At 37.9% G+C, this 14,725-nt stretch overlaps 1 protein-coding gene across 4 annotated transcripts in view; it reads left to right on the top strand.

Annotated features, from left to right (window-relative positions):
* Positions 1-1,268: 1,268 nt before the first annotated feature.
* The window catches only part of LEW3 (UDP-Glycosyltransferase superfamily protein), a 38,284-nt gene continuing 24,827 nt past the window's right edge, over positions 1,269-14,725 (top strand). The window contains exons 1-4 of one of the 4 annotated variants that reach the window (XM_010276818.3): positions 1,269-1,440; positions 1,584-1,628; positions 11,726-11,836; positions 11,982-12,285. In XM_010276818.3, coding sequence (XP_010275120.1) covers positions 11,986-12,285 — 300 coding nt within the window. In that variant the 5' untranslated portion in view covers positions 1,269-1,440; positions 1,584-1,628; positions 11,726-11,836; positions 11,982-11,985. Of the gene's footprint in view, positions 1,484-1,583; positions 1,629-11,725; positions 11,837-11,981; positions 12,286-14,725 lie in introns of all 4 variants that reach the window. The other 3 variants (XM_010276817.3, XM_010276819.3, XM_010276821.3) reach the window with 3 other exon arrangements.

Here is a 14,725-nt window from a genome sequence, read left to right as displayed (position 1 = left end):
CAAAATTTCAAAATAAAACAGAGAAAAGGAGAAAGAGATGGTGGTTCATCAAAGCCCTAACCTTTCAAACCCAAAAGCTCCAGTATCTGTGGTGCATAAAAAAGGATTACTATTTGATGGCTTAAAACATAAGAGCATAATTTCATATTAGATTACAAATATGCTATCGTTGCGTGTTACCCAAGACCCAACTTTGGAGTTTGGTGGAAAAGATGAGACAAGGAGAATTTGGGAAAGAGATCGACTGTTAATTGAGTGTGCCAGTAAGAAACACTGCAATAGGATTTGTTGATGAGCTTAGTTTCAGGAAGGATGGACACCATGAGGAGGTAGGTGGAAGATTTGGGTGTGGCAATAGAAGAGGACACTAAACTCTTTTTGAATATGTTAACAGATTTAGTGATGAGAAAAGAAGCTAACCCAATTTCAATAGGTCAAAATTATGTTTTCAGAGTTGGAGAATGGAAGTTCATAAAAGTAATAGATCTTTCTGCAACCAACCAACGCAAGCTAGTAGTATCAATAACTACAAAATGTGACATTAGCATGCATATGGTTTTCTTCATCGGGTGAAACCAGATACCACTAGGTGAGAGTAAACAAAATCAGGATTGATTGTACAACTTTCTCTCTCTCTGGAGCTGGGTTGAGCTGAGCTGAATAGAAGAATAACTCATTTTCTTATGCTGAATTTTCAAGACTCCAACCAAATCTCTCCCGTTTTCCAATTATACTCCATTCTTCCGATTGCCACTTGCCCGAAGTTTCATAGCAGAGTCTATCTTCGGCTAACTTTCCGGCAATGCTGATCTCTCGTCCTCTTTTTTCTTCTTTTGGTTCTTCACTCAGCTGTTCTAGTCACTTCTTAGAGATCTAGTACTAATGACTTTCTGGTTAATCTCACGAAGCAAGAGGGTTCGGAGTTGGGTTTTATTTTGAAAATTCTTTTCAAACCCAGCTAGTGCTGGTGCCGGAGACGTTGTTCTGAACCAGCTAACCAGCCGTTATGTGGATGCTCGTTCCAAACCTCTAGAGACGTTGGCTGTCCATTTCCAACTGTGAGTATTAGATGTCTGTGCCAGAGATGCTAGTGCCGGTGCGTTAGAGGGGACAATGAGATATTCCGTCGAAGCTGATGCCGGTGGTGAAAGTTATAATAAGGGTAAATTTGATATTTTTGAAAGTTAAAGCAGTCACGTGATATACATTTGAATGGTTTATGACGAAACATTAGGGTATTAATAAACAGTAAGGGCAGCTTTAGTCAATTTTTAAACAATACAGATACGTTTAGTCAATTAGCAAAAGCATTAGGATAGTTTAAGAAATTTACCCTATTTCTAATAGTTGATACTAAAATGTATGTGAGAATCCTGAATCGTGATTCTCGCTATTCTCTTGTTCGCATTCATTCCATCTTCCTCGACATTTCGCCCAAGGGTAATACAACTTCTCCGACGCCGTGTAGTTGATATCTCCACAGGCGCGCTTTTTCTCTCTTTCATTTTTCTTTTCGTTCTCTCATCTAGCCATGTCGGTATATCCAAACACCATTCTCATGTTTTGTTTGATTTTTTCTCCAGAAAATCCAGAGACCTTGTACCGTTCAATCGTCTTACCGTTTACAGGTACGAACCAAGTTTGTGTTTTTTCACCATTCTTAATATTTGAATCGAGTTCTTTAATTAGGAAGTCGTTTTAGCATTTTAAAGTCGTTTATAGTTCTTTACAAATATGCTTTATAAAACATCTTTTCATGAAGTACTTGTCTCTGAAGTTTTAGCTCAACAAGCATAAACACTAAAGTGGGTTTTGATTATAGTTGACTAGGTGCTGAAAGCAGAAAACCCATAAAAACTTCATCACATACCATTGATGCCTTGAATTTAGCAAGGGTTTTAAATTTAGAATCTTTTCCTTCACCCTCCCCCTTCTGTCTTTGAGCAGTTATCAAACACAAACTTAGGCTCAGTTTGGAAGGAGTACAAATACAAGTAAAATAATACAAAATACAAGGTTTTGCACTCTACATAATTGCATTTGTACTCTTTCCAAACTGAGCCTTAGCATTAATTGCAAAACCTTTTCCTTGATTCCATGCCCATAGTTCCTTCTCCTTTTAATTTGGAGTTTACATTGTTCTAGATAAAAACATCAATTGCAGGGAATAGAAAAAAAATAATGAAGCATTCTAAATACAAAAGAAATAAAACATGCGTATGTATTGTTAACAGATCTACCCTTTTGTGTCTTTCATATAATACTGTGTTATGGCCCATTTATAAATCAATCTAAAAAACCTTCAGTAAGATATTTTCCTTAGGCTGTGAGAATATACTTCAGCCATCCAAAATTGTCCATGCTTTTGCTATTCAATGAATAATTAAGATTTGACATTTTACAATCCATGTCATTAAGTAAGCCTCCAATGAGAGATCCCAAGTTTAATTCATAGGTGGCGCCATGTGCATATATTGCCTCAAGGACACAAAATTCTAACCTTGTGCCAATATACAACAAGACCACTATACAAAATATACATGCTAGACAAAATATACAACATAAAGAAAATCTGAGTTAATCAACTCTCAAAGATACTAAACATATTTCCAATCTTCGCTTCATGGGTTTCTGAGGGCTGCCAACCTCCTCTCAAGCTCATCTACATCCGAACTGTAGACAAAAGAACTTAATAGTTGCAAAAGTTAGAAAACTGCTTCTAGAAGTGGAAAAATTGGGGTTAGCTATTCACTAGAATTTTGTCCTAGTAATAGGAAGCAAGTATATAAATTGGCTCTAAATCAAAGTCAGAGCAAAGGAGTTTACTAGATCTAATCCCTCTATTAGATAAAACTGCTGCATTTAGCGTGTCATACACCCACTTAGGTTTAGAACCAAGATTCAATCTAGATAATTTACTACATTTACCCCAAAGTGCAAGAGCTCACGCATTGAATATAAAAGATAAGAGTTTATAAGTTGATTCCTTCTACCACTGGAATATGTTGTAATAATAAGTCAAGTAGCACAAATATTAAATGCTTTTAAAGCAACAGTACTTAAAAACAACAGAAAAGTGGAGCTTCTATTGCCACTCTTCTTATTACTTGGCACTCTTCCCACAATTATTTTCAATGTCTTCAGGCTAAATAACACCAGAGGTCATGTTGACATTCTGTTTTGTGCATCTTTACACAAAACATGAGAGGTTAATGGTTCAGGTCGATGTGAGACATGAAGAAAATTTGAATGAGAGGTTAAGGGTCTTGAATGCTTGTTTTGTTGGTAGGCTTGCTGGAGTAGAGTTGGAGAAGGAGATAATTGAAGTCTGGGTGAAGCTTGAATGGGGTGAGGAAGGAGTTGTGGGTGTTAGAAATTTGGTTGGGGGTTTGCTTTTGCTTATAGAAAAAAACAGCATTTTGAAAAGAAAGAACTGTTTAAAAAGTTGCAGAAAATCAAAAGGAAGTAGCAGAAATTAGGTTTCAAGAAGAGAGAAGGAGAAGAAGAAGATGGCGGCAACTAGGGTTTAGAGAGAGAGATTTTCGAACACAACCTTCTCTCTTACACCCCTAATTCCATTTCATTAAGTTAAACTTTAGTAATTTATAGAGAGGCCCCTAGTTGGGGAGAAAATTAAAACATAAGAAAAAATAAAGCCCAGATTAAGGCCCATTACAACAAAGAACATAAAAGATAAAAAAAGGATAAACAGCCTATGGGCCATTCGGCCCATCTTCTCTACACTCCCCCTCAAGTTGAGCATAAATGTCAATCATGCCAAGCTTGCCAGTATCATGCTGAAGTTTAGCCTTGGGAATGCCCTTGGTGAGGAAATCAGCTAACTGTCCTTTAGAAATGATGAAAGGTAGACACACCTCTCCAGAAGCCACTCTTTCCCGAATGAAGTGTTTGTCAACTTCAATATGTTTAGTTCTGTCATGTTGCACTGGATTGTAAGCAACGTTGATGGCAGCCTGATTATCACAGTATAATATCATTGGTTTATCATGCTCAATACCTAGTTCCTCTATCAAGGATTTAAGCCACAGTAGTTTAGAAACTCCATGAGCCATGGCTCTGTATTCAACTTTGGATGAAGATCGAGCAACAACTGATTGTTTTTTGCTTCTCCAAGAGACAATATTACCTGCCACCAAGCTACAATACCAAGAGGTAGATCTTCTGTCATCAATGTTTCCGGCCCAATCAACACCTGTGTAGGCTTCAAGTTTCATATGGCCATGCTTAGTAAATAGAATCCCCTTTCTAGGGGAACTCTTCTAATAACATAGAATCTACTCTGCTGCTGCCATGTGAGTATCCTTGGGAGCATGCATGAACTGATTAATTCAACTGGTAGCATATGCAATGTCTGGCCGAGTCATGCATAGATAGAGAAGCTTTCCAAGTAGCCTTTGGAAGACTTCCTTATCTTTCAACAATATTCCATCTGAATCGGAGAGTTTAGGACTCATATCAATAGGAGTGGCAACTGGTCTAGCACCCATCTTCCCTGTTCAGAGAGCAAATCAAGTACATACTTTCTTTGAGAGATAAGGATCCCATCTTTGGATCTAACAACTTCTATGACAAGAAAGTATCTCAATTCCCCTAGATTTTTGATCTTAAACTCTGTATGAAGGAAAAATTTGAGATCATTAATCCCTGATACATCATTACCAGTCACAAGAATATCATCAACATACACAATCAGGTAAATGGCCAAGGATCCTCTCCTCTTCACAAAGAGGGTATGATCAGATTGTGCCTGTACATAGCCAAAGCTAACAAGGCAGCCATAAACCTTTCAAACCATGCTCTAGGGGACTATTTAAGTCTATAAAAAGATTTCTTCAACCTACAGACCTTCCCTTTCATATCTGTTTCATACATCCCTGGAGGAAGAGACATATAGACCTCCTCATGTAACTCTCCATTCAGAAATGCATTCTTTACATCTAGCTGATAAAGTGGCTAGTCTGAGTGTGCAGCCAGAAATGGCAAAACTCTCACACAAGTCATCTTGGCAATAGGAGCAAAGGTCTCTAGATAATCAATCCCATATGTTTGTGTATAACCTTTTGCAACCAGTCTAGCCTTGTACCTTTCAATTGTGCCATAAACATGATATTTGATGGTAAAAACCCACTTACAGCCTACTGGATCATTCCCATCAGGTAAATCAACCACTTCCCAACTATCATTCTTGTGCAGGGCATCAATTTTTGTTCTCATAGCATCCTTCCATTTTGGAATAGTAAGAGCTTCTGACACAGAATTGGGAATTGGATTAAAAGCAACAGAAGAAAGGTAGCCAAAATATGAAGAAGAGAGCAAACTATAAGAAAGGTGTTTGGAAATGCAATGTGCAATACACTTCCTTTTTCCTTTCCTAATAGCAATAGGGATATCAAGGTCTGGAAATGATGACTCCAAAGGGGTTGTATTAGTACCTGTTGTCTCTTTTGTGACTGGAAGTGTAGGAGGCTCATGTGCTGTAGGGGAAACAATCTGCTCACTTCTGGTTCTTTGCCGTTGGTACAACCTGGAATTAAAAAGAGGACAATGAGGTAAAGGAGGAGGGATAGGAATACTAGAATGAGAATGAAATGACTGATCCTCCCTTGACTCATTTGAAGGAGGAAGAGTTTCAACAGAAGACTCAACTAGGACAGGAAGGGGGAGAGCAAACAACTGTGACAAATTCTCCCCTTTTGGACAATGCCTCTCCTGAGAAGAATCATAAAAGGAAGAGAACTCATCAAAGGTGACATCCATTGAGACATACTGAGTGCCAGTCTTGGGATCAAAACAACAATAATCCTTTTGTGTGGGGGAATAACCAAGGAAGGTACATTTGTGGGCTTTTGGTTCAAATTTATGTCTTTGGACACTTGGGATATGTACATAACAAGTGCAGCCAAAGACACGGAGAGGAATAAGAAAAAGATCCTTGCCCGGATGAAGGAGACTGAAGGGAGACTTAAACCCCAAAACAATGGATGACATACGGTTGATTAGGTAGGTTGCAGTGGGAACAACATCACCCCAAAATTTTGTAGGAACATGTGAGGCAAATAAGATACTTCTTGCAACTTCAACAATATGCCGATTTTTTCTTTCAACAACTCCATTATGTTATGGGATCCTAACATAGGAGCTTTGGTGAATAACCCCCAAATTAGTGAGATAGTAGGTTAGGTTTTTCTCAAAATATTTTTTTGCATTGTCGTATCTGAAAATTTTAATTCTGGTATCAAACTGGGTTAGAACAGATTCATGGAATTGCCTTACAAGTCTAGGAACTTCATTATGAGACTTCATAAAAAATATCCAAGTGAATCGAGAAAAGTCATCAATGAACAAGATAAAATATTTGTAGCCGCCCATAGAAGTTAAGTGGTAAGGCCCCTACACATCAGAGTGCACAATATGAAATGGAGAAGATCTTTTATTACTCAAAGGATAACTGCTTCTACAATGTTTTGACAATTCACACGACTCACAATGAAGACTGGACAGACTAATTCCCTTAAACAGTTCTGGGAATAAATGACAGTGCAGAAAAAGAAAGATGACCCAAACGAAAATGACATAACATGACTCAACTGATGGACTTTGTAGATGTAGACCCAAAAGTAGCTTTTCTAGGTTGTCCATGGCTCTATCAAGGAGTGTCTAGCAGATATATTCCATTCGCCTCATGGCCACTCCCAATCACTTTCTGAGACTCTAGATCCTGAAAAACATAGTAGGGAGGAAAGAAGGTTACACAGCAGTTCAATGACTTAGTTAGGTTACTTACAAATAACAAATTTGTATTTAGCTTGGGTACATGAAGAGCAGAAGGAAGTACTAAGGAATCTGTAGCATTTATGGTTCCCTTTCTGGAGATAGGGGCAAGAGAGCCATCGGTTAGGGTGATTTTGTCACGGCTAGGAAGTAAATCATAAGAAACAAACAAAGTGGAAAGGCTGGTCATATGATCAGAAGCACCACAATCAATAATCCAAGGGATCCTACGATTAACTGAAATAGCTGCATGATTGGTAGAAGCCCGTATACCTGAATGAGCAAATGTAGAAGAAGTTGAATTTCCTGGAGGGTTGGAAGAAGGGGCCACACCCTCTAGGTGATCAATCATCCTTCCAAACTTCCCATACTCTGCCTTCATAGCTGCTAATTGCTCACTAGCAGTCATTTCTTCAGTTAGGTATCTGTCACTATTTGGACCAGTAGCAATATTGGCACTCCCTGCCTTCATATTATTAGACTTCTTTTGAAACCGAAGAGGAAGAAGCTGAGGATGCAATTTCCAACACTTGTCTTTAGTGTGTTTTGGCTTCTTACAATACTCACAAATAATTTCTTTCTTCCCTGAGCTACTTGGAGTCCTTGCAACTCCCTTGGGTTTCACTCCCATTTTAGCAAAGTGATCATTTAGACCAGCCCCTTGAACCTGGACAAGTCTCCTGCTTTCTTCACTACTTACCAAGGCATAGGCTTGAGACAGTGAAACACTATCTTTGGATAAAATATTTTTCTTTGTGATGTCATACTTTGGATTCAACCTTTTCAAAACTCAAACACCCTGTTTCCCTCAACAAGTTTCTTGTAGGTCTCAGCATCATTAGTGGTGTCCCAGGCTACAGCTTCTTTCAAATCAATTTCTTGCCATAAAGACTTAAGTATTGAGAAATAAACAGCTAAAGGTTTCTCCCCCTGTTTCAAATTCTTCACATCAATCCTCAGCTTGTAAGCCCTGGCCACATTTAATTTATGGGAATAGGTTTCAACAACACTATTCCAAATTTCCTTTGCTGAATTCATCCACAAATAGTGTTGACTAATTTGCGGTTGCATTGAGTTCACAAGCCATCCAATAATAGTATAATTTTCTTGCTTCCATTTTTCATATGATGGATCATCTTCCGAAGGAGCCTTTTTGCTCTCGGAGATAAAACCCCATTTGCCTCTATTGCAGATATGAATTTTTAATGATTGTGACCAAGCTAGATAATTAGTTCCATCTAGCTTGACTGTGGTCACAGCCAGTAGAGAGTTTATAGAGGCTCCCGGAACTTGTTCGGATTTAGCAATATGCTTGTTTTCAACTTCTGAAGGGTTCATCTTCTTAAAATACTTCAAAAATAACTTCTAACAATTTCGAATAACAACAAATGAAGACAGAAAAAAAACTGTGTTGTGAGCCAACCTCTATGCAGCCATACCAGCTACCTGCATCACACCCGGAAGCCGGGAGAAACAGAGGAATCTCAACCGCTCCTTGTAGACTTCACAGAACACCAATCCACTTGAATCGATCTTCAAGATGAAGGATGAGAAGACTTTAGTCACTGAGCGCCCAGGTCAAACTCCCTGTGGGGCTCACAATCAGATTTCTCCAGAAAATTAGGGTTTCGGGCAACACACTTGAATCCATCATGACGACGACAAAACCAGTCCCCTTCTCTCCAAAAACCACTAACAAGTGGGCTGAAATAGGTTTCTCCAACTATTCATACAATTGAGTTCTCCATACACATTGTGTTATGGGAAAAAAGAGGTGAAAAAAAAGGAAAAAGTCGAGCCTGCTCTGATACCAAGAAGAAAAACAGCCTTTTGAAAAGAAAGTACTGTTTAAAAAGTTGCAGAAAATCAAAAGGAAGTAGCAGAAATCATGTTAAGAAGAAGGTGGCGGCAACTAGGGTTCAGAGAGAGAGATTTTCGAACATAACCTTATCTCTTACACCCCTAATTCCATTTCATTAAGTTAAACTTTTGTAATTTACAGAGAGGCCCCTAATCGGGCAGAAAATTAAAAAACATAACATAAGAAAGAATAAAGCCCAGATCAAGGCCCATTACAACAAAGAACATAAAAGATAAAAAAAGGATAAACAGCCTATGGGCCATTCGGCCCATCTTCTCTACATTTATATTTCAGAGCAGGGTGATACAGCGTGGGTGTTGGACTTAGAGAGGGAGTGTGACTTAAGGTTAGGTTGGTGGTTCCCAGTGGCAAGGGTGATTCTTAATGGAAGGAGAAAAAGAGTGGTTTGGATTGGTCTGGTGGGAATTCCTTTGCATGCTTGGGGTCCAACAACCTTCAAAAAGATTGGAGATAGGTGTGGAAGGTTCCTGAGCTTTGATGACAAAAATAATAGTTGGGAAAAGATTGATTTTGCAAGCATTCGAGTGGAAGTTGAAGACTTGGCCAAGATACCAATTAATGTGGAGTTGTATTTTGCAGGGGAAACTTATGACTCATGCTTGTTTTTAGAAGGGGAGAACTAGACATTTGGAGGGTGGCAAAGAATTGTCACTTTTGTGTGCTGCTCAGAGATTATGAAGGAGAAGAAAGAGGCTAGGAGGGATGAGGTCCTTCCTCTTAGTGCAGTTTCTGTTGGGAAGGTGAAGGGTCATTTGGAGGTTGAGGACGATGGATTGGAAAGATTGGGGGTAAAAACATAATTTTGGTAGGAGGGGGGTGAAATTGTCTTTTTTAATGATAGTTGATAAGATGGGAGAAGTTGAAGAGATTGGGGGGGGGGTTGAGAGAGGGAGGTGAACAATTATTCCCAATCTGTCTACAGGTGTGACAATCAAGCGGATGAGTTACATGGCTTTAAACGAAGAGGTCTTGGGGTGAAGTCTAGTCAAGGTAAGATGGTTCAAAGGCTGGTGATTATCTTGGTGAGTTTTTTATGCTCGTTCTCTTGATTCTTGTTAGCTAGTGGTGAGATACATTGGCCTTCTGGAGGTTAGCTAAAGGTGGTTGGAACTGGAGTTTTGTCACAAGAGCCAGATGTTCAATTGTTTGGGCCTTGTCTAACACCTGCTGTTGTTGAGCCAGTTCAGAAGATTAGGACGAAGTTGTTGGGTTGAGTGTTGGTTGTTTACAAGGGGCAGAGGTGAGGGAGCTGGATGGGTTCAGAGATGGGATGGTTTCAGTTGCGGAGGTGGTGGAGAGAGAGAATAAGGGTAAAGTAGATTGGTAGAAGGAGATGAGGTGGAGGGGGATGTTGGGGGGTAGAGAGTAGTTATTACTGGTTTTTTGGAGTTTGACTGTGTCGAGCCTGCTCTGGACAAGGAATTTGAGATGATCGAGTTTGTTGCTTCGTCGTCTGATTTGAACAAATCTAGAGCTTCAATCAAAACCCATACTGTGCATGCTACTATTTTTTTTGTCTGAAAGATGGATTCATTGGGGCAGGTCCAACCAAGAAATTTAAAAAAATTGTAGAAAAGAAAGGGGGTTAAATCTAGTGGTTTGAGAATTGAGACTCGATGTTCCTGGTGGGGATAGTCAGGATTTGCAGGATCCTGAAAGAAAGTTGGATCTTTTGGTGTCTCCTCCTGGGGAGAGTCAATAATAGTGGAGGTTTGGAGGAAAAGAGGAAGGAAGCTAAGAAGGTGGATGGAGAGGTGGTGTCAAAAGGGGAGGAGGTGTGGATTTAAAGATGCTTGTTGATAGGGAGGTGGAGGTCTTTGGGTTTGTTCTTCTTGGGAGGTTAGGCTTTTTGCTAGAAGAGCTTTTGAGGAGTTTGAAAAGAGGAGGAAGGATGGGATTCTTGAGAAATCCATAATAGGGGAAGGGGGAGAAATTTGGAATGTGGAAGGAGGGGTGGAAGAATTTTTCGATGCTAAGGATCATAGACGGACTAAACAGCAAGCTAGTATCAGATGGACATTCAACTTGAGTTTGTCTAAAATTGTATATTCTGGCTTCGGATATTTTCATGTGAAGGCCTTAATTTTAAGAAAAATAAGTTTTGGGAGACTTTATCTAATTGAAATTGGAGAGTTCTGCTCTGTTTTATATCTCCCTTGCATCAATTATTTGTACCATTGCCGGATTTCTCAAATTCTCAGTTTTGTTTCATTCTAAACACCCCATTGCTTTTTGTTTGAAGTTTTTAGCTTCTCATTTTTGTGTAATTATTACTGGTATGTTCATTAATATATATATATATATATATATATATATATATATATATTTACTTATTTCAATTGAGTAACCATATTTTGAGTAGATTTTACAATACTATTTTCTATTCTTGATCTTTATTATATCATTTTCTATACTCCATTTTTATTGTATGGCACCAAACGGTTTCTCAATGAACTGAAATATTAAATAGGAGATGTTAAATGAGGAATGGAGTATAAATCTTATATTATCTATTGCTAGATAATTGAACAAATGTAATTGGCACTTCCAATATATTGGATCATCCTCATCATCAATTATATGGGATCGGCTGCATTGACCCTGTTCTGCCTTCCCATTCTGTTCAGTGCCATATCAATTGATAGCACTTAAATTATTGCTCACTAGTTCTACCCAATTTATTTCCTCTGTATTTTTCATTTATCCTAACCAAAGTAGAAATGCAAAGACAAAGGGAACAGAATGATTGCATTTGAAAGAGTGGGACATGATAGCAGTATTGATCTAAAGTTTCTAAAATGGGTAAGCCATGTTGACAATGGTTAATCATAATATGTTTCAAATATTCTTTTCCATAGCGCACATGAGTTTTGAAACAAGGCATACTTAAAAAATCCTGTTTGCCATGTCACTTTGGAGTTTTGCTCATTTAATTCTCTATTTTATTCTTTTCTGTTATGGTTTTCTGGAATTTTTATCCATTCTAGGATTTCTTTGTGATCGCTTTATGCTTTGGTTGTTAATTTCTATGCATTTTGATTTGTTGTCAAGGTTGAACCTGAAGAATGTGATGTATATTCCTGTTTGCTGTTAACTACTGTCATTTGTTGGCTGAATATGTTTTTGGTTGATTGTGTCATAACCTGGCAATCTGCAATCAAGGTACATCTGTTGTCCCTTCCATATCAAATTGTCTTATTTATAGTTTCAATCAACATGGTAATTTAACTGTGGATTGTTTGAATCTCCATCCTTGTTAAGTCATGCTCCTTTGCAATGTAACTTCAATAAAATTTTGAAAATGCAGGTTCATGGAGATTAGGGTTCTCTCATGGGTGCTGATTTCTACTTCTTTGGCTTTGCTTTTGAGATTTGTCTTGGTAGTGGCCAATGGAAGAAGGAACAGAAAAAAAGCTGTTGGTTTCTTCCATCCTTACACCAATGATGGTGGAGGGGGAGAGAGGGTGCTATGGTGTGCTGTGAAGGCTATTCAAGAGGGAAACCCTAATCTTAACTGTGTCATCTATACTGGTGATCATGATGCTTCTCCTGAAAGCTTGAAGGCTAGGGCGGTTGATCGATTTGGAGTCAAGCTTCTTTACTCACCCCAGGTAACATCAGTTTGGTTTGGTTTGACTTATGCTTAGTTTTTAATGGGATGAAGTTGTAATAATTTAGTTCGTTTAGTTGATTTAGGGATGTAATTGGGGTTTGATTAGAATCGAGAACCTAATTGACTGTTTGGTTTACGCATTCTAACAAAATGAACCAAACTGAATTCAATTCGGTTTGGTCCAGTTTTTTTAGTTTGTTTGGTTTGGGCCCATTAACAAGCCTGTTAAGTTAATAAATAATATTATATGTATTAATAAATATTATATTATATATATACATATATATATATATACATATACATATATATATATATATATACTTATTTGGTTTTTGGTTCGGTTTGGTTGATTTTTTTTGCCAAACTGAACCAAAAAACTGAAACCAAAATTTTGTTAAAATTAAAACCGAACAAAAAACTATATAAACTGAACCGAATCTGTTTATTCCGTTTGGTTTTTGATTTGATTGATGAACATCCCTAGCCCTTACCAATATTGGTCCTGGCTATTGTTTATAAAATATGTTGGTCCTAGCTATCTGTGGTCTTGGGAGGGCTAGGGATGTATCGCATATGGATGAATCACTGTTTAGAAAACCGGACTAGACCAGCTGGTTGGATTGGCTCAACCGTGATTAGGGCCCTTGGCCAATTCATTCATACCCTGAAAACCGTTATTTAGAAAAATCAACTGACTGGCCGGTTTAATTGGGAAACCGGTGAACCTGTCCTGGTTTTATGAAACTGCCTGGGTTACAACCTGACTACAAACTCCAAAATGGTAATGAAAAGACTTGAACCCAAACCTCTTATTTATGTGTAGTATCTTGTTACCATTAATCAATGCCTTTATTTGTGCTTCTTTAATGTATATATTGCTTTAATACACACGTGCTTTAAAGAAAATGTGAGTTAAGAGACTTGAACCCTGATCATTTATTTTATTTAAAAACTTAAAAGGGTACATTACAAAGCCCCCTTGTACTATGGGGTTAGTGGTAATTACCCCCCTGAGCCTTCATTTGCGACAAAGACCCCCCTGAACTTTCACTTTGCGACAAATACCCCCTTTGTTAGAGTTCTGTCAGCTAACTTCAAAAAAGATTCTCATTCAGTTGTTTAAAAATTTTTAAATTCCCAAACTACCGTTTTCTTATTTATTTGAATGATTTATGATTTGATTATTTTTCTAAATATAATATTTGTCTTCTTGGTTGCTCAAATAGATCCTTGCAGATTTCTAGCTGGATTCAATATTCAGATGAAATGGTAGAGGTTTCTTTTTGATAGATATAAGTTTACGGTTTTGTTTGGTTTTTCTTGGTTTATTGGAGGAATGAGTGGATAATTTTTATATTTTAGGATGAAGAGAGACATTCATATCAGTGAAATGAAACAAGAATTTAAAGAAACTTGTTTTTCTATGTCAGTGAAATGATTCTTGTTATTTTAGCTGGTTTCTTTTGGAGAAAATGGAAGTATTTTTGGGTTAATTAGGGTTTACTAGAAAAGGGTGAGGAAAAGAAAATAATGAATGCTAAGTGGATATTTTGGTAATTTAATGCATTCCATCATTTGACTTAATGACCAAGGGGTATTTGTCACAAATGAAAGTTCAAGAGGGTAATTGTCAGTTTGTCACTGACCCCATAGTATAGGGGGATGTTTGTAATTTACCAACTTAAAAACTAGCCATCAATCCACCACATGCAAGTGTAATAATGTTTATAAAATATATTATATGTAGTATTTATATTTTTTTTTTCGATATCTTGTGAAGGGCTACACAACAGGGGTAGCCCATCCCCCAACCCAGGTGCAGGCGGGATTCGATCCCAAGTTTCTGGTACAACCAGCATGAGACCATACCAACCAGCTGGTTGGCACCTTGCATTATATGTAGTATTTATATGACCTACAATATGACCTATAATATATATATATATATATATATATATATATATATATATATGCCACATCATCACGGTTTGACCTCTAGTTTGACCAGGGTTGAACCTTTGACCCATGAACCTCTCCCTTTTCCGATTTTATGCCTGGTCCAGTTCTCTGAACATTGGACCTAATTGTATGCATTTTCTTCCACCCAGTGATTTAAAAGGCATGCCTAGGTGCACAGGTGAGACGCATTTTGGGTATGCGCCTTGCCTAGGTCCTAGGCACACTCATTTTAAAAGGCGTATGCTTGATGCGCCTTGTGCCTCAGCCTAGGTGTGCGCCTTTTTAAAATTTTGCATTTTTTGCTTCTTTTTTTTATCCAACGGCTAGACTGGGGGCTCCGTCCCTGGACCCCCTGACCACACCTCTCGAGGCAAGCCCAAACAAGTCTATGTTAGGGTCTGAAATTCTTATTTATCACATAAAAAATAACAATTTTATAACTTTCATTGCCTTTTAGGAAGATCTATATAAATATATTA

The sequence above is a fragment of the Nelumbo nucifera genome, chromosome 1 (genome assembly GCF_055504915.1).
Source record: "Nelumbo nucifera cultivar China Antique chromosome 1, China Antique-T2T, whole genome shotgun sequence".
NCBI classification, from domain to species: Eukaryota; Viridiplantae; Streptophyta; class Magnoliopsida; order Proteales; family Nelumbonaceae; genus Nelumbo; species Nelumbo nucifera.
This window is presented reverse-complemented; position numbering and strand designations above follow the sequence as displayed.